The 18,997-nt window shown below is 48.9% G+C and overlaps 1 protein-coding gene across 7 annotated transcripts in view; it reads right to left on the bottom strand.

The window, feature by feature from the left end:
• LOC137435545 (steryl-sulfatase) overlaps positions 1-18,997 on the bottom strand; it is a 70,633-nt gene that overhangs the window by 8,605 nt on the left and 43,031 nt on the right. For all 7 annotated transcript variants that reach the window (XM_068129434.2, XM_068129438.2, XM_078784198.1 and 4 more), the window contains 4 exons: positions 15,778-16,201; positions 15,542-15,678; positions 6,006-6,143; positions 3,242-3,404 (listed from right to left, as the gene is read on the bottom strand). In XM_068129434.2, the coding sequence (XP_067985535.2) occupies positions 3,242-3,404; positions 6,006-6,143; positions 15,542-15,678; positions 15,778-16,201 (862 nt within the window). The remainder of the gene's footprint in view (positions 1-3,241; positions 3,405-6,005; positions 6,144-15,541; positions 15,679-15,777; positions 16,202-18,997) is intronic.

The raw sequence follows: 18,997 nt of genomic DNA, 5'->3' as shown, positions 1-18,997 counted from the left end.
TTCACTTGTTTGCTAAACCTTGCATTATTTGAAAATTTAAAATCCATCTTCATAGCATGGTCAAAAAATTATTGAGAACTTTTTACCTCGTCACCAAAGGTGAGTGGAGGTTATGCTTTCATCCCTGTTTGTCTGTCTATGAACAGGATATCTCAAAACTGTTGTGGACGGATTCAAACGAAACTTTGTGGGAAGCTTTGGTGTGTGACAAGGTTTAATATTCATTAGATTCTGATAGACTAGATGGATTTCTGAGAAATGTGAATGTTAGGTGCATTTTTGGGTAGAAGTTGGGAACCTCACTTTTTAACATAATTAGCGTATGCTGAATTCGATTAATCCGGTTCCCAAGCCGAATTTTGAGTTTTTGACCTTTTAATTAGCATAAACAAAATGGCCGCCAAATTGCCATTTTTGGACAATTTCTTTGAACAAGCATTTATATATCATGTATATACATGCAGCTCGTTTACTTTAACTTTACAACTTTTACCCCAAAATGCACCTAGAAGCTTATACATGGCCTTTTTTCATAAATCCGTCTAGTCTATATTATGGTTGGCGACATATTTTCCCATAAAATGGGAAATGGTTTTAATAAGACAATGTTTCATACAACCATTTATTCTAAAATTAAGTATACATGGCCATGAAGCACAAACATTCAGGGATGTCACACATGTTGTTTTGCCAAACTACATCAAATTCACACAAGGGGTCTGATCATCACTCTGTTGCTGACAGGCACACATTGACGTGCACCTCAACTCTGAAGAGGAGCTATTCAATCATCATGAATAGCGACATTTGCAGCATCGAGTCTTGCATTGCTTCTGGCATGCACAACAACTCATCTCGAGGCAACTTTCTGGGATTGGACTCGGTGATATCAGAATAGGTTCTCGTCCTGAATCACCACGTTTCCATCCCATTTCCAAAGGTGCAGGAAGGTCAGGTATGGCACAATGAGCATTTCTCCATACCATGGCTTGATAGTGTACTCGCATCAAATGGAAATGAAGAGCATCACTTGTCGGTGACATTGCTTCTGGTTTACCAGTCTTGGAGAACAACATGTCGTGCTGAATCAACAGAGGTTGTTCTGTGCACATGAACGCTTCTGCAGATTTGATTGACTCCTCTGTGAGTTCACCAATGCCCAAGTTCTTCAGCAGTTTATTCAAAACTCAAACAAAAAAAACTCAAAATTCGGCTTGGGAACCGGGTTAATCGAATTCAGCATTTTAGCTCTTTCACGAGCCTCGATTCAGTATACAAAAATACCCTAATTATGTTAAAAAGTGAGGCTCCCAACGTTTACCCAAAAATACACCTAGAAGCTTATACATGGCCTTTTCCCATAAATCCATCTAGTCTATGATGAAAATCTGGATCTGGATACGAGAATTTCTTTAATTCTCAAAATGATTCTTCACCATTGAGAGATGGGGCCAAAAGTATATATAGCACGATATTTCAAAAAGTTGTGGACGGATTATGACAAAACTAGGTGGACGAGTTGGTTAGGTGACAAGAACAAGCTGATTGGATTTTGGTTCAGGTACGGATGCAGAACCGGCCTATCAGTGGGATACAAAACATAAACTGTTACGCCTGGTGGAATTATGTTCTCTCCTGAGTGCCGTTCCAGTTTTTATTGAAACAACACCAATTGTTCTTCATTCTTTACCGGAAATGGAGGCATCCCCTTTACAGTAACCATGAGGCCGAGTTTCCAGCTGTGATTGTGAAGATGGCAGCATTTCTGAAGTTTGCAGTATGGAAGACTATGATTAAAGCAACTCGCTCTTTATTCGACTGAAGCCGAGTGAAGCGAAGTCAAGGCCGTTTATTTTATTCCTGATACGTGAAACACCTTGCAACCCATGCCTGCAGAAAACAGATGTTTTGGAACGCCGGCTGCATTTTCCATCCAATCATCATGTAACTTCTTTTTTTTTTTTATATCGATGGGTATGCGCTCCTATCTATGTTGAAAGTTTTGTATCAATCGCTCAAGCGGTTGTGGAGAAGACCAATTTAAAAGCGAATAAAGTTTGAAAAGTGAGGGCGGAAGAAAAAAAGGTGAGGGTCTCCGCCGACGTTCCATGACATGGTCAAGGATGCCTATTACTAGTACAATGTTCAAGGAAGTGTAGAGAAGTGCAGAGGGGCAATAAAAGTTCAATTAAATACAAAGGTTAAGGCTCATGGAAAAGCAGTGATTAAAGGGGTAAAAACAATCTCACTTATGGCTTCTGTGTCCATTAACCCATGGCTGCACCTGTGCTGCTGTGCATCTGTTTACATTATTTGGATTGTTGTCTGTGCTTAATTGTCTGGTTCCACTTGTTAATGAATCCTGGAGGTCATTGACTGTTCCATACTCAATAGTTGATGTACCTAAGATTTCAAACATTATACAAGAACCTTTTTGCCTCACCATCTCAATGAACTTCTCTATGTGTAAGCTTTTACTTTTACAAGTTTTCACCTTGCCAAATAAATCAAGCAATACTGTTAAAAGTCATTTTTATGATGCTGACTAATGGAGGTTGTCTGCCTTTAGTTGAATTTGGAATGATCGCATGGGACAGGAGATCCATACAAGACTCGGTCCACCTCCCAAATCACGTCCAACAATTCAAATGAAGCAGATTGGAAAATAATCGTACAGTAGGCTACATGTCACCGCGGCATTCATCAGTATTTGTGTGCCGGTATATGTCCTCCGAAATTATGTCCCATGCTTGTGTCCTTTCACTTGAATAAGTCATTATTCATAAGTTGTGCGTGTCAACTCAACATAAAACCGTATCCTGTGCATCACTTGTTTTGATGATATTGGCTTCTCCTTGTGGTATCTAAATTCCATTGAAATCCTGATAACCGGCATGGGGTTAGCTCACACTCAGAATACGATCGCTCGTCTCCACTCAGGTGAGCAATCACCTCCAAATCGGCTTTATATAAAAGCCAGCCATTCTCAAAGCACATCGCTTTGGCGTGGCCAGAGTATCCCAACAGCGTGACATTATTTATGTGGAATAGGCCCTCCTTTCTGAAAATTGCATTTGAATCGAGTGCTGCACTATTTCTGAAACAAGCCAAACAACCATCTGTGTTATTGGTGTCACCATAAAGGTAAAGTATGTCATAAATGCCCCTGACGTGTTTAGTCATATAAATCAATCAATCATAGTACAGCAACATTGCAGCAAATTAGTATGGTATGTCTGACCTGTCCTGTGGCAAAGAAATCCCAGCTAAAGCCAAGACGGTGGAGAAGATATCCATGTTACTCGTAGCCGAGTCAACCCTACGAGAAGCAGGGAGCACCCCGGGCCAGCGTACAATAGCAGGAACTCGAATACCACCTTCAAATCCTCCCATTGCTTTCCCACCTGAAAAATGAATTGTTCAGAAGATTTCCCCAATGTCACAAAATAGTAAGCCTTTCTTTGGACACACTAAAATAATTTGCTTGACACAGAATTTAAATGCCAATTCTCATTACTATTCATTAAGCTAAAGGAATCATCGTTTCCTTTCTGAGCATTGCAACATGTAACCATAAAAAAAAACGAATTTAAGGATTTCTACATTTAGAGAGCATTTCCAAAAGCACGAGTTATGGTATTGGATTTTGTGTAGGAATGAAAAAGCATGCACAGAGGACATTGTACTTACATTTTAAGACAAAACAGAATCAGAAGACACAAAATGCATGGAAAGTAGGATTTCTGAGCCCTATTGGTAAAGCTTTCCTTTAAAGCTATGATGAAACATTCTAAAATCCCAAAAGGATGAGACTTCAAGTTTGCATCATTCCAGCATTAAGAAAGCTGCACGGTTATGCGAGGCAGGGTTGAAGAGAATAAAATAAACATTATTATAACTAAAGCAATGCGACTGTGCCGCCAATATGCCTCCGCATAGTCCCACAATGGGTAGATGCCCTCGTCACTGTCCGGAAAATAACCAAGTTTGATTTAAATCCCTTCAGCTGTTTTCAAGTATCATATTTTCACCAGCCATGACAGCTTTCACATCGATCGGTGAAGTGGTTTCAGAGAAGGGATTTTTTTCAATATCGGCTTTCAAGCTAATATGGCTGCCATACCACGTGACATATGACCTTTAATAATATACACTCTCCATATGTATGGGTAGGGGATCACGTTTGTGAAGTTTTGTGTTGATCGGATAGGTTCGTTTTTCTATCCAAGATGGCTGCCAAACCACGTGACCGATGACATCATCATTTTCAAAATATATGCAACAGTGGTGTTAGATGATATATGTAAAATTTCGCATCGATGTGGTAAGCAGTTTCAGAGATAAAATTATTTAATATATTCCTTCAATCCAATATGGCTGCCAAACCATGTGACCCATAATGTCATAAATGTAATATTTCAATACAAATGGGTCATGGATCATGTGCATGCAATTTCAGATTTTTAGGATAAGGAATTAGATGAAAACATTTTTGGCTGGTATACCACTTCACCTATGATGTCATCATTATCATGCTTTTATTCCCCATTGATCGTACTTGACAATGTGCCATGTTTAAAAATTTTCCATACAGCGGTTTCCGAGAAATAATTTTTTAATTATTTGCATTTAATCCAAGATGGCTGCCATACCACGTGACCGAAGACATCACAATTATCATAAAAACATTCTGCATGGGTGTCACTCCTACCCTGAAAGTTTCGTCTCAATCGGACACATGGTTGCTGAGAAAAACTGGGTTTAGCCCGGACAGACAACCCGAAAACATACAGGACAAAGTCACCGGAGGCATAAAAACATGATTAATTGGAACGCAAATATATACAATAAAACTTTAAAAGGTCTGTTTATCTGCTGCATGAACATAAACTTATGTCATTAATACATCGTTTACACACTACAAAAACATAAACACAGAGAAAACAAACACCACTCAAAATACACCATGAAACAAGAAGAAAAAGACATAAAATGTCTGAGCCCCTGTGGTTTTAGCAATTTTGCTGTAAGGAGTTAAAGGCTGTCAGTCGGCCATCTTTGTTCGGACAACAAAACAAAATCTTCTGGGGGACACGTTTAAGTAACAAAATGGCCGCCAGTTGGCCATATTGGATCTGATCTCGAAAAAAAATGACATGCATATGTTACCCATCATTCCCTTTGTGTGTGCCAAGTTTGAACAAGATTGGTAAATGTATGTCCGAGAAAAGGTTGAGGACGTGTTCAATATAGAATTTTTTTTACAACTAAAATGGCCGCCGGTCTACGAGTCGGCCATCTTTGATCAGACTGCTAAATAAAGTGAGGACCATGTGTATGCCGTCATGTGCTGTGCTTGTTCCAAGTTTGAACAAAATCGGACCATGCATGTTCAAGAAATGGTTGGGGACACGTTTAAGTGAAAAATGGCCGCCAGTCGGCCATCTTGGATCTGATCTCGAAAGAAAATGGTGTGCATATGTAAGCTATCATTAATTATCTGGTTGCCAAGTTTGAACAATATCGGTGAATGTATGTCCGAGCAATGGTTGAAGACATGTTCAACATCGGGTTTTTCACAAATAAAATGGCCGCCAGTCGGCCGTCTTTGATTGCGTCGCGAAACAAAATGATATGATGTGCATATGTATACCGTCATGTATTGTCTTTGTGCCAAGTATGAACAAAATTGGTTCATACATATCCAAGATATGGTTGTGGACGGACGGACGGAAGAGACCCAATCCATAAGTCCCCGTTTCGGACTAAGTCCAACAGTGGCTAAAAAACACACAAAACAAGTCTTGGCAAGGATATGCAATCTCGGATTGCTCTTTTTGCTGACTCAATGGATTGTTGGCTGCAGCCATGCATGAAATCATAATAATTTAGTTTCCTCGTTTGGAATAACATGTCCTCAGCAAAAAAAAAACATTTATAGCCTACATCTGACATTTTATGACTCATTGAGTATGTTGAAAAGTAGGTGGAAAGTGAAAGCTCACCCTTGTAGATGCCATTATTCCCTCCCAATACCACTCCTGTATCAGATATTTCCTCAAGATGTCCTCCTTGATCAGATGAAAAGTACACTAAGGTGTTCTGGCTCAGGTGCAGTCGGTCCAAAGCTTTCACTATTTCACCTGAGACAAAACAAAACAATTTTACCCATTATGAGATTTACCCAAGACAGATAACAAACTTCCAACCTTGCAGACAGGATGCTGCACCATTAATCTTCCAAATCTTGCTGCGGCCTGTTTAATTTGCCCATTAAATCACACAGCTCAAGATGCCTGAACTGCAGGTTAAAATCCCATAAACTGATTTGTGTACATATTCTGATGTAATATATGTAGAAGCTCCCCCATGAGCCTCAGAACAATGTTATTTAAAAAAACAAGGCCAAAAGTCTAACAACAGCGTAGCCAGGCTTGTTTGATACTGTGGCGGACACGAAAGCACTGATGTGGTGACATCACCCCGCACACCAAGTGGGGATGGGCCACGCCAGGGAGAGAGGCGTGGCCTCACGATATACACGGGGCGCGCAGCCCTGAGCAGCTTAGTGCTGCAGTTTGAGTACTTTCAATAAAGACTTTTATGAACCGCGTTGTCCGCTTGCTCGTTGCGTAAGCATTAGCGCGTGCAGCATCGCGCTTTATATGGTGACCTCGACGTTGGATCTGCCGTAGCGATCCTTCCGAACACGACGCCATTGCAATGGCAAACGACAAGGCAATGGCGATTAAACTTCCCGAATTTTGGGAGGCCCAGGCCGAAGTCTGGTTCGTTCAAGCCGAAGCCCAATTTCAGCTTCGGCGCCTCACCGGCGACGACACGCGCTACTGCCACGTCGTCGCCTCCCTCGGGCCCGGCACGGCCGCTCAAGTTGTGTCCGTCCTGCGCCACCCACCGGACGGCCACAAGTACGAGGCACTCAAGCGGCTACTCCTAGCCACGTTCGGCCTCACGGACGACGCACGGGCCGACCGCCTCCTGGATCTCCCCGAGCTCGGCGACACGCGTCCGTCGGTCCGAATGGACCATATGCTGTCACTGTTGGGCGACGAAGCCCCCGGTTCTCTATTCCGGGCGCTTTTCCATCGCCAACTTCCAGCGCAGGTTCACCTCGCGTTGGCCGGGACCGGGCTAACGGAACCCCGAGCATTGGCAGCCAAGGCGGACAGGTACTTTGCGGCCGTCACGGACCTCGAGGCTGATGCTGCTGATGATGCTGCTGCTGATGCTGCTGATGCTGATCCACAGCATCAGCTTACACAGCATACGCAGCATGCTGATACGCCCCTCGTGACCGCCGCCACGGCGAAAACCGCCACCGCGGGGAAAACCGCCAACTCCACCGGCCTGGCGGAGCCAGCCACACTCCTCCAGCTCCACCATCTGGTGCTGGTTCCACGCCAAGTTTGGCCACGAGGCTCGGCAATGTCATCCGCCATGCTCCTTCAACAGGTCGGGAAACGCCCGGGCCGGCGCTCTGGGCTGCGTGAGGCCAAAAGCAATAGTGGCGATGAGCGCCGGCCGTTCGAGCAGCCTGCTGTTCATAACGGACACCTTATCTGGGCGCCGTTACCTGTGCGACACGGGAGCGCAGGTGAGTGTCGTTCCCGCCGGTACGTCAGACAAGCACGCCGCGGGCGGGGGCCCCGCGCTGCTTGCCGCGAACGGGATGCCCATCCGTACGTATGGAAAACGCTGCCTCTCTCTGTGGTTCGGAGGGCAGGTTTTCCGATGGACGTTCGTCACCGCCGACGTGCCCATGGCACTGCTTGGCACGGACTTCCTGTGCGCTAATGGGCTCCTGGTCGACGTAAAGCGCAGACGTCTTGTCCAGGCCGAGACGTTCAGCTCGCTCGCTTGTGCGCTGCCCAGCTCGTTGAGCAGCTCAACGAGCGGCTTGCCGAACGGTTCGGTTCCGGCCACGTTGATCTGTACGCTTCCGGCAGCGGACGCATTCACCCGCCTCCTCGCCGGCTTCCCGGCCCTCACGCAGCCCACCTTCTCGGCGGGGGCCGTCAAGTACGGGGTGGCCCATCACATCCCCACCGTCGGGCCACCGGTCTACGCCCGGGCACGCCGCCTCGAGCCGAGGAAGCTGGCGGTGGCAAAAGTGGCGTTCGCTACCCTGGAGCGACTCGGCATCGTTCGGCGCTCAGAGAGCGCTTGGGCGTCGCCGCTGCACATCGTGCCGAAGCCCGGCGGGGGATGGCGACCGTGCGGGGACTATCGCCATCTCAATGACGCCACCACTCCCGACCGCTACCCCGTCCCCCACATTCAGGACTTTTCTGCCCGTTTGGCGGGCATGTCCTTCTTCTCGAAGGTGGACCTCATACGCGGCTACCATCAGGTCCCCGTCAGGCCGGAGGACGTCCCGAATACGGCGGTCATCACGCCATTCGGACTCTTCGAGTTCCTGCGGATGCCCTTCGGTCTGAAGAATGCGGCTCAGGCGTTCCAGCGACTGATGGACAGCGTCCTGCGTGACTTGGATTTTGTCTACGTCTACCTGGACAATATCCTCGTCGCCAGCGCGTCACGCGAAGAGCACCTACGCCACCTCCGCACGCTCTTCGAACGCCTGGGCCAGCATGGCCTGATTGTGAACCCCGCAAAGTGCCGGTTCGGCGCCGCCGTAATCGATTTTCTGGGGCACCGTGTCACCAGGCACGGAGCCGTCCCCCTGCCGGCCAAGGTGGAGGCGGTGAAGGGGTTTCCGCGCCCCCGCACGATCAGAGGGCTGCAGGAGTTCCTGGGCATGGTGAACTTTTACCATCGGTTCCTGCCCTGTATTGCCCAGCTCCTGCGCCCCCTGCACGAAGCTCTCCGAGGTAAGCCGGGCAAAGGCGACGTTACCTGGACCGAGCAGATGGACACGGCGTTCACGGGCGCGAAGCTCGCCTTGGCTAACGCCACCATGCTCGCGCACCCGGCGCCCGATGCACCGATCGCCCTCACCACCGACGCCTCGGACTACGCGGTGGGCGCGGTGCACGAGCAATGGCTGGGTGGAGCTTGGCAACCGCTGGCGTTCTTTAGCCGGCAGCTTCGCCCGCCCGAACGCCGTTACAGTACCTTCGACCGCGAGTTGCTCGGGCTTCACTTGGTGGTCAGGCACTTCCGCCATCTGCTCGAGGGCCGTGCGTTCACGGCCTTCGTCGACCACAAGCCGCTGATCTTCGCGATGGGCAAGGTCACCGAGCCGTGGTCGGCCCGGCAGCAGCGTCACCTCTCGGCCGTGTCCGAGTACACGACGGACATCCGGCATGTCGCGGGGAAGGACAACCCGGTGGCGGATTGCCTTTCCTGGGCCGTCGCCCACGCAGTCCACCTCGGCATCGACTATGCCCGGATGGCAGCGGACCAGGCCGCTGACCCCGACGTCCAGGCCTTGCGGACCGCCGTCACGGGCCTCCGCGTCACCGAGGTGCCGTTCGACGGCGCGGGCGCGGCCCTCTTGTGCGACGTCTCCCTCGGGCGTCCTCGCCCCATCGTGCCCGCGGGCTGGCAGCGCCAGGTGTTTGACGCCATCCACGGCCTGTCCCACCCGGGCGCGAGGGCCTCCCAAAGGTTGATCGCCGACAAGTTCGTCTGGCATGGCCTCCGGAAGGTCGTCCGCGGCTGGGCTAGGACGTGCCTCGCGTGCCAGCGCGCCAAGGTGCACCGGCACACCCAGGCCCCGTTGGCCCCGTTCACGGTGCCGGAACGCCGGTTTGACCACGTCCACGTGGACCTGGTGGGACCTCTGCCCCCCTCGCGGGGTTTCACCCACGTCCTCACCATGGTGGACCGCACCACCCGGTGGCCGGAGGCCATGCCCTTGGCGTCGACGACGGCGGCGGATGTCGCGCAGGCTTTCATCGCCACCTGGGTCGCCCGGTTCGGTGCCCCCTCAGACATCTCGTCCGACCGCGGCCCCCAGTTCACCTCGGAGCTCTGGGGGGTGGTCGCGCAGGGGCTCGGGGTCCGGCTGCACCGAACCACGGCCTACCACCCCCAGGCTAACGGCCTGTGTGAGCGATTTCACCGCTCATTGAAGGCCGCGCTCCGGGCCACACTCCGCGACGGCGGCTGGGTCGACAGGCTCCCCTGGGTCCTGCTGGGCCTCCGGACGGCGCCCAAGGAGGACCTGCGCGCATCCGCGGCGGAGTTGGTCTTCGGGCAACCGCTGCAGGTGCCGGGCGAGTTCCTCCCCGACTCCACGGCACCATGGTCCGCGGCACAGCAGCGCTCCGCTCTGCAAGAGACCACCCAGAGGTTCGCCCCGGTGCCAATGGCATGCCATGGGCACCCACCGACGCACGTCGACCCGGAGCTTCGCACGGCGGAGTACGTCTTCATCCGCCACGATGCCCACCGGACACCACTGCGGCCCCCGTACGACGGGCCTTTCCGCGTGCTGGAGACCGGGGCGAAGCACTTCACCCTGGACATCGGCGGTACTCCTGACCGCGTTTCTGTAGACCGCCTCAAGCCGGCCCACCTCGACGTGGACCATCCACCGCCAGTGGCCCGACCCCTGCGTCGGGGCCGCCCCCCTGCGGGCGGACCCCCGGCACCGCCCAGCCCCACCGCCACGCCGCCCCCCGGTCCTGCAGCCGGAGGCATCCCAGATGGCATCCCTGCATCCCAGACGCCGCCAGTCGCCAGGGGGCGCTTCGGCCGGGTCATCCGTTTGCCCCGCAAACTGACCCTTCAGGTGCGCGGGGATTCTGGGAGGGCGCGTGTGGCGGACACGAAAGCACTGACGTGGCGACATCACCCCGCACACCAAGTGGGGATGGGCCACGCCAGGGAGAGAGGCGTGGCCTCACGATATACACGGGGCACGCAGCCCTGAGCAGCTTAGTGCTGCAGTTTGAGTACTTTCAATAAAGACTCTTTTATGAACCGCGTTGTCCGATTGCTCCTTGTGTAAGCATTAGCACGCGCAGCATCGCGCTTTAATACTTTAGTTGAAGAAGATAGTATGATCTGGATGGGGATACCAGTTAGCAGTTAGCAAATAATGTAAGTATTGTTGTGGATATGAGAATTGTGTTTTTTTTATTGTTGTTGTAAAAAGATCACCCTCCTTCCTCCATTTGGTGTATAAAGGTCAAAGGTCGTGCCTGTAGTTATTCCATATACAATCACGTAGCAAATCATAGATTTCCTCCTTGTTCAGTAGTTATCTCCTTATTATGTGTATTAGATTAAGGCTGTGTCTTCCATTAAGTGACACTCCATTGCACCGAATTCAAACAAGGTAGATTCCCTTCACATTCCCCTTTCGTCAATTGCCAACTGCATTGGGCGGTTTGCTGCATTCCGCTGCTGCTGTGGGGTTGTGGTTTTTCGCTGCAAGACTCCATTAGCCACGAGGTCATCTCGGAGCAGAAGGTGGGAGGAGTCAGCCCAGCGCCGGGAACAAGGCATGGCCTTGCCAACGCCTCCGCTAGGGGTGGGATTGGTGAGCCCTCGCGACCAATCAGGGCCGAGGCGAGCTCACCGATGGGCGTGTCCTGGAGACCGGCGGCTTGATCGCCCGAGGCGATATATAAGCGCGCGCGGAAGCCTTTGAAGAGTCCTGAGAGTCCTGAGAGTCCTGAGAGCAAGCATTTTGAGAGAGATACGGCAGAGAGACAGCAAGCCTTTGAGAGAGAGAGAGAACCCGTCACGCAAGGCCCCCACGTCAGATGCGGCACACCACAGCAGCTTGAACCGACGGAGCTTTGAAACCACCGCAGTTTTTGACCACGGCAGCTTTGAGCGGTGACGGCAGTTGCAGCTTCAAAGGAATCACCATACGAGAGACGGTTGAGGAGAGCCGGCGGCTGCCCAACTCGAGCCGTGATCATCCCAACCACCCGGATCCTTCCCGCCATTCGTTCCTGCCATCATCCCCCGTGTAAGTCTGATTGTTCGTCCGTCTTCTGTGTTGTCCTGGGGTTGTAAGTAAGACTGCCATAGTTAAGTTAATTTGCACTGTGTCCTTCTGGTCCGTCCCTCTTTCTGCATTATTTTATTATCCTTCATTCTTCCTTGGTTTCTTTCATTGTGTAAATAGTAGTAATAAATAATATTCGTATTTCCTACCTTTGTTCTGCTTCTTCTTCACATCCGTGTCGTCTTAGTGATTTCCTTCATTGAATACCTGTGGCACGATTTGGCCAACGTTCAAGGATCGGGTCTAGTTTCTGTTAATAGTTCGTGCCGCGGTTGCTAAAACCGCTCGGCAATTAACATCTGTCCGCGGTACGAACGGGGCTGTGCACCGACCTTTCCGGAGGTCGCTGGGCAGCGTCAGGGACCACGTCGGTCAGTTATAGAAGAGGGGATTAATCCCCCCTCTAAGGGGAACAGAGGCCGACGTTGGGTTCCGTAACAATATTAAATGTTTTTTGACTTCAGGCATGGACAGCCGATTCGTGAATGACTTGGGTAAAAAAAACAGTGAATGGCAAACAATGAACCAATAAATTCCACATTCCTGTGCCACCTTCAATCGAATGTCAGGTATTGACAGCAGGTTCGTGAAGGACTTGGACAAAAAAATGTACCGTCTGAATGTTGCTACATCCAGTCAATGGTGAAACTGGAAATGGGGAATCCGCGAATGTCACGGATGGAAATCCTTACGCCTCTGGAACAAACTCCCTCACTCTCTTCAATTCTACTCCTCCCTCCAGGTCTTTAAAACAGCTGTTCACCACCATCTCTTATCTTCCCCCACCCAAAACCTTGATCTTTTATACACCCGCTAATTCACCCCAGATGCACTTTTTTTCTTCTTGTTTTTTTGTTTGTTTGTTTGTATACAAGATCGAGGCTCATGAAAGAGCGAACATTAATCACACAGAAAGACAAACAGACACATAAACAAATAACATCAGGAGCGGTAGACAAGATGGGGAGAGAGGGGGAAGTACACAAACACAACCAATCGAGAGCAGGGACCGAGAGACATGGAGACATCGAGAGATCTGTGGGAGGGAGAGGGCTTTGGGGGGGAGGCATGTGAAGGGGGAGGGGGGGGTGGGAGAGGTATAAACATATGGACACTGCCAGGACTTCCAGGAAAGAAGTTGGAATTTCAAGCAAGGTGGATCTGGGGTGAATTAGTGGGGGTAGAAAAGATCAAGGTTTTGGATGGGGGAAGATAAGAGATGGTGGTGAACAGCTGTTTTAAAGACCTGGAGGGAGGAGTGGGATTGAAGGGAGTGTGGGAGTTTGTTCCAGAGGCGGGAGAAAAGAGGAATGAAAGAGTGAAGGTGAGCAGAGAGCCGAGATTTCGGCAGTTTAACCATCAGAGGGTTGCTGGCAGATCTTGTGCGACCTGTAGGAATATTTGGCGGACAGAGCACAGAGAGAGCTGGGGGAGCAAGGCCGGAGAGGAGTCGGTAGAAGACAGAAAGACCACCTACCTGCCTGCGGTGAGTGAGTGAAAGGCCCTCAGAGATAGCTTCATCGCGGGAGATTCCAATGATTTTGAAAGCTTTGGATTCAACAGCGTGAAGCCGAGCCAGGTGTGAGGCAGGAGCACCAGCCCATAGGGGAGAACAGTATTCCATTGAGCTGCGGATGAAAGCCTTGTATGTGGTGAGGAGCTCAGGTGTGCCGAGGAAGGACTTTGCACGACGGAGGATGCCCAGTCGGCGACTGGCTTTGGAGGCCAGCTTGGAAATGTGGTTTTCCCAAGAAAGATCATGGCAGATAGTGAGACCCAAAAGCTTGAGCGACAGAACTTCTTGGAGAGGATTGTTGAGAAAGTAGATGGGAGGGTTGTCCAGTCGATCTTTTCGGAGAGACATTGTAAGAGAGTGAGATTCGTCAGGATTGAAAGACATGTTCCACTTGTTTGACCAGTCTGTGATTTTGTCCAGGTCGTCAGAGTGAGGAGGCTGCAGACTGCCGATCTGAGGGAAGAGGAATGGAGCGGCAGAGAGTGGAGTCATCAGCAAAGAGATAGAGAGGATTTTCCAGAGAGTCGGAGAGATCATTGATAAAGACCAGAAAAAGCACAGGGCCCAGCACACTGCCTTGGGGAACTCCAGCCTGAACAGGAAGGGGAGATGAGAGAAATCCATTCAGGGCCACACGTTGACAACGACCTGAGAGGAAGTCCGCAAGCCATGCATGGAGATTTCCATGGATACCATAGGAGGAGAGTTTGGTGAGCAGAGCTGGGTGCCAGACCGTATCGAAGGCACGTGATATGTCAAGGGAGACAGCTCTGATTTCCTGTTTGGCATTGAGGACCTCCATCCATTGTTGAGACAGCAGAAGCAGCATGTCCAGAGTAGAGTGACCTGGTCTGAAACCAAATTGATGATCAGAGATCAAGCCATTGGAGAAGAGGAAAGATTTCATATCCGAAGCAATGATGGATTCCATGACTTTGCTGATAATTGGGAGCAGGCTGATTGGTCTGTAGTTGCAAGGATCTGTTTTTGCACCTTTTTTGTGTAAAGCGGTAATGTTAGCTGATTTCCAGGATGCTGGCAGATGACCTTGAGCAAAAGATAGGGTGAAAAGAACAGAGAGAGGGTGAGATAGAGCGGCAGAGCAGGATTTTAGGACCCGTGGGCTGATGCCGTCTGGTCCAGTTGCAGAATCAGATTCGAGGTTTGACAAAAACACCTCCACCTAATCTTTGAAATACCAACTTCTACATCCAGTCAATGGTTGAAATACCAACTTTGCACATCTTTGAAATACCAACTTCTTTCCTGGAACTCATTGCAGTGTCCATATGTTTTATACCTCTCCCACCCCCCCCTCCCCCCACCCCACTTCCCATGCCTCCTCCCCCCAAGCCCTCTCCCTCCCACAGATCTCCCGATGTCCCTGCTATCAAATGTTGTGTTTGTGTGCTTCCCCCTCTCTCCCCATCTTGTCTACTGCTCGCCTTATATGTTTTATGTGTCTGTTTGATTTTTTGTGTGATTAATGTTAGCTCTTTCACGAGCCTCAACCTTGAATACAAAAAAAAAAAAAAAAATCTGCCTTCAACTCAATATTGTCATTCCAAACAGCATCATTCATCGTAAAATCACAAGTTAATACTATAATATTAATATATCAAAATATAATGTTAAATCACAATTGTATTGAGATATTAATTATCAAACCAGCGAACCGTCCTAGTCTCTTCACTTCCTAATTCGGAAGAAAGATCCGTGTCGATCGCATTTCAAAATCATAATTGTATTGAGGAATTTCTGAAACCTCATACCTACCTTAACGACACCCGCTGGGACCCCAAAACGTTCCACCGAAAGTTATTCTATTTCCTTTTAGTCGAATATGCAACTGCAATGGTTACTAAATATGTCCCCCTGTCATGTGACCGGATCCTCAGCTCTGATTAGTGGATGTTTGTGAGGGACATACATACATACAGACAGCCAAACGCTGTTCTAGACGGTATTGCCCTACGGGCTACGCCATAAATTTTTTATTTCATTTAACCAAATTAATTTCCTGCTTTAATGTAAAAACATTCATGACAAGGTGATACTTGATTGAATTTACTTACCGACTGCCCAGTCAAGTTCATGCACACTGTCCCCATATACACCATGCTTGCTGCTTCCTCGGAATGCATTGGCTGCAAAATGTGCAGTATGGACGTGTACAAATGGAACATACAAAAGAAACGGTCCTTCAACATTGCTGAAAGGAGGAGATAAAATAAGTTACGCTGTGCATTGCTTCATGCTTCATGCTTGCATGGTGTGTGAATAGTGGATAAAACTTGAGTAATAATCATACCTTTCAATAAACCTGATGGCCTGATGCACAATCCTTTGTGTCAGGTTCTCAAAATTAATCGGCTGTTGAATTATCTCATGGTTTTCCATCAAAATGCAGTTCCAGTTTTGAAATTGGCTGAAGAACAGCACAAGCAGTCCAAGCAGTGCACACAAGGTGATGATGGGCAACAGCAATATCCGTCCACGAAAGGGCAACACACCACACAACCAGGAGGCCAAAACGGCAAAGATAAGGCCTAGGACATATGGGGACTCATCCTTAATCATCTGCTTTGTGCCAGATCCAAATACGCTGCCTTGCCCGATGTGGCAATCACGCACGTTGTTGAGTGGGATGCCATAAAAGTAATCAAAACCATGGTTAAGAGGGTGGTAACAATGATCATTTGCTGTTTCACAGTTCATCCCCAAATGCCATTTTCCTGTAGGGAGAGGCAATGAAGAAGACGTCACAATATCAATGCAAGTGAAATGGCAGACTACTTGTATTCATCAATTACCACATTTAATATCACTTTTCTGTTCGCAAACAACTTATTCATTGTGATACAAATGATAAATGAACATACATTATAACGTTCAACATACAATGAACATATGTTATAACGAACATACATTAATTATATCTATACTATAAGAGAGCCGTTTGTCTGTCTGTGTGTCACTATGTTTCGCAGAGATGGCTGAACGGATATTCGTCCAACTTGCAGAGGTTCATCAGTGTGTGCCAGGGAGTGTTTTTCGCAAAAAAAACAAATTTTTGAAAAAAAAAAATTCCTTTTCGGGGGGTATTAAAAAAAAATTGTTCTGTAGTGCCTAATACTTTGTAAATTCGTCAAAGGTAAGAGTAAATGATCCCTGACCACATTCCATAGTGGGTGCTGGGAAGTGTTTTAGGCATCCATAAAAACAAAAATTATTTCTTCAAAATGCCAACAGGATTAGAACAGCATCATGTTACGTGGTCCCCTCGGTGACTACCTGGTCTCGGTGACCCCCGGACCGTGAGAGGACCTTCGCCAGCAAGTAGTATTATCTATGCGCTTTCGCCACGCAATCCCTATGAATTCCACCCACGAGAAACTGATGTTCAATGATATATTTCCAGGGTAAGGATATCATACAATTTCAAGGATACAATCACGGATATATTCCCCGAGCAATCACCAACAAACAACCATCAACAATTCCCAATCCACAATCAATTCCCTATATGATTAAGATGGCCATCTTATATATGTGTGTCCACTTCTGTACTCACGACCCCCCTTTTGGTCTCTGCCCCTCACAATGTCTCTGGGCCCCTCCTGACCAAGATGCTGGTCGGCGTCGCCGCACTCGGGCGGTTGAACGAACCCCGGGTGGACGTGTTTCCACCGGGCAGGTATCGTACCAGGCACCGCGGCTGCAGCCCCTCGTGGCCACGCGAAGCGGGTACGGTAAAGCAAGCCAAAAGCCCCACGCCGCTTGCAAGGCGTGTTAGGCCCCAACGTGCGACCCGTACGCGTCTGTTTAGACGGTGCCGCGAACGGTGCCAGACGCGGGGTCGATGCACGGCCCCACGTCAACTTGACGTCTCCACCGGGTAGGTACCCGTCCCGGTAACTCCTCTCGCCAGACGGGCTTCGGAACGCCGCTTTTCCACGCAGCGCAAGGTCGATCCCACCTTTTGTCGGAGCGGGGCGAGGAAGAAGAATACTCGTCGCTTTTCTTCCTCGTCTTTTTCTCTTCCGTTTCCGGTCACTTCCGTTTCCGGACACTTTTTCAGAAGGGCTCCTGACCCTCCAACCACAACAACCCTTAATCTACTACACACGGATAAGCAAAGACCTGAATGGTAATTCACATACATTCACATAAATATGTAACAATCAGGCAATGCCCAGTACTCCTGCTAGTAAACAATAAATGTCAGGAGTAAAGTATTATTACATTTGTGGGAGTAGATGATGGAATCTCATAGAAAAGATAGGATCACATAGGAATAGCATGGACCATAAATGCGTAGGAGATATCTCGATGTATTAAGTAGGGAAACTGGAGCTTAAGTTGTTTACATGCTTCACATGAAGGGTGAAGCTATGGTAATTAGATGGGGGTTAAGATTAGTTTTCGCCCAGTATGTGATTGCCCTCGGTGGTTTTTCCCTACGATTTTACAATTACAACAAAGCCGGCCATAAAACCATCCATAAAACAACACCAACCTTCCACTACAAGCAGGCAGAGCCATTCGTCAACTAAGCCCCACCTCCAAAGAGGATCGTAACTGGCAGGCCACGCCCCCGAGGTTCATGATTGGTCGGTGTGACGTCAGGAGAGAAGCTTCGAGCAGGAGGAAGAAGAGTCGCTCTCTCGGTCGCTTTTGTCTCTTGGCACGAACAAGAAGCTCGCCATTGTTGGTGCATTTGGTGTGCTGGGATTTGTGTGCGCTTTTGAAGGGGTGTGGAGCTTTTGCTCTACCGGAAGCATCTCAGAGGCGAGCTATATTTGGGCTTACTCGGGAGCTTGGAGAAACCGAGGAGAGGGAGGGGCCGTCTTCGCCTCACGCCTTCGGCGCCTTTGTCGGCCGTCGCCATCTTGTTCGCTCAGGCGTGGGAAGGGCTGAACCTGACCATCGTAACCACTCGCTGAAGACACCCCTTTGGAGACAGGTAAGGCCGGCACGAAAAGGAAACATTTTCTTTTCTTTTATCCTCCCCTTGTGTGTTCGTATTTGTGACTGAGTGGAGGAGTCTCAAAGTAGAATTTTGGTTTTTACTTCACCCTTTATTTCACCACCTTCGTATTACCTTTACTTTCATTAAATTCTCGTGTTGCATTTTTTATTTGTCATGTCGTGTCTGTTCATTGTGGGTTTGCAGATTAAACCCTTGTGCTTCCTTACATTCAGGTAAGCTTTTGGTTTCCTTCACCCGCGCATGACCGACCAGCCACCAATTTCGGCTACATGCCTCTAGTCAGGGGACATAATCTCAAAAACCACCCTGATTGTTCAAATCGTTCCACAAGCACCATTTTTGGACCAGTGGGAGATATGACCATAAGCTACCAATTTCTCAATATTGGACAAATCCAATATGGCCGCCACAGAGGGAATACCAGCTTGGCTCCCTCGAGAAATTGGTAGCTTATGGTAATATCTCCCTCTGGTCCAAAAATGGTGCTTGTGGAACGATGTGAACAATTATATGATTATGCCCCCTGACTACTCGGAAT

The sequence above is a fragment of the Myxine glutinosa genome, chromosome 9, assembly GCF_964187855.1.
Source record: "Myxine glutinosa chromosome 9, kmMyxGlut1.1, whole genome shotgun sequence".
Taxonomy (NCBI): domain Eukaryota; kingdom Metazoa; phylum Chordata; class Myxini; order Myxiniformes; family Myxinidae; genus Myxine; species Myxine glutinosa.
The sequence above is the reverse complement of the archived record's forward strand: the minus strand, read 5'-3'. Positions and strand labels throughout refer to the sequence as shown.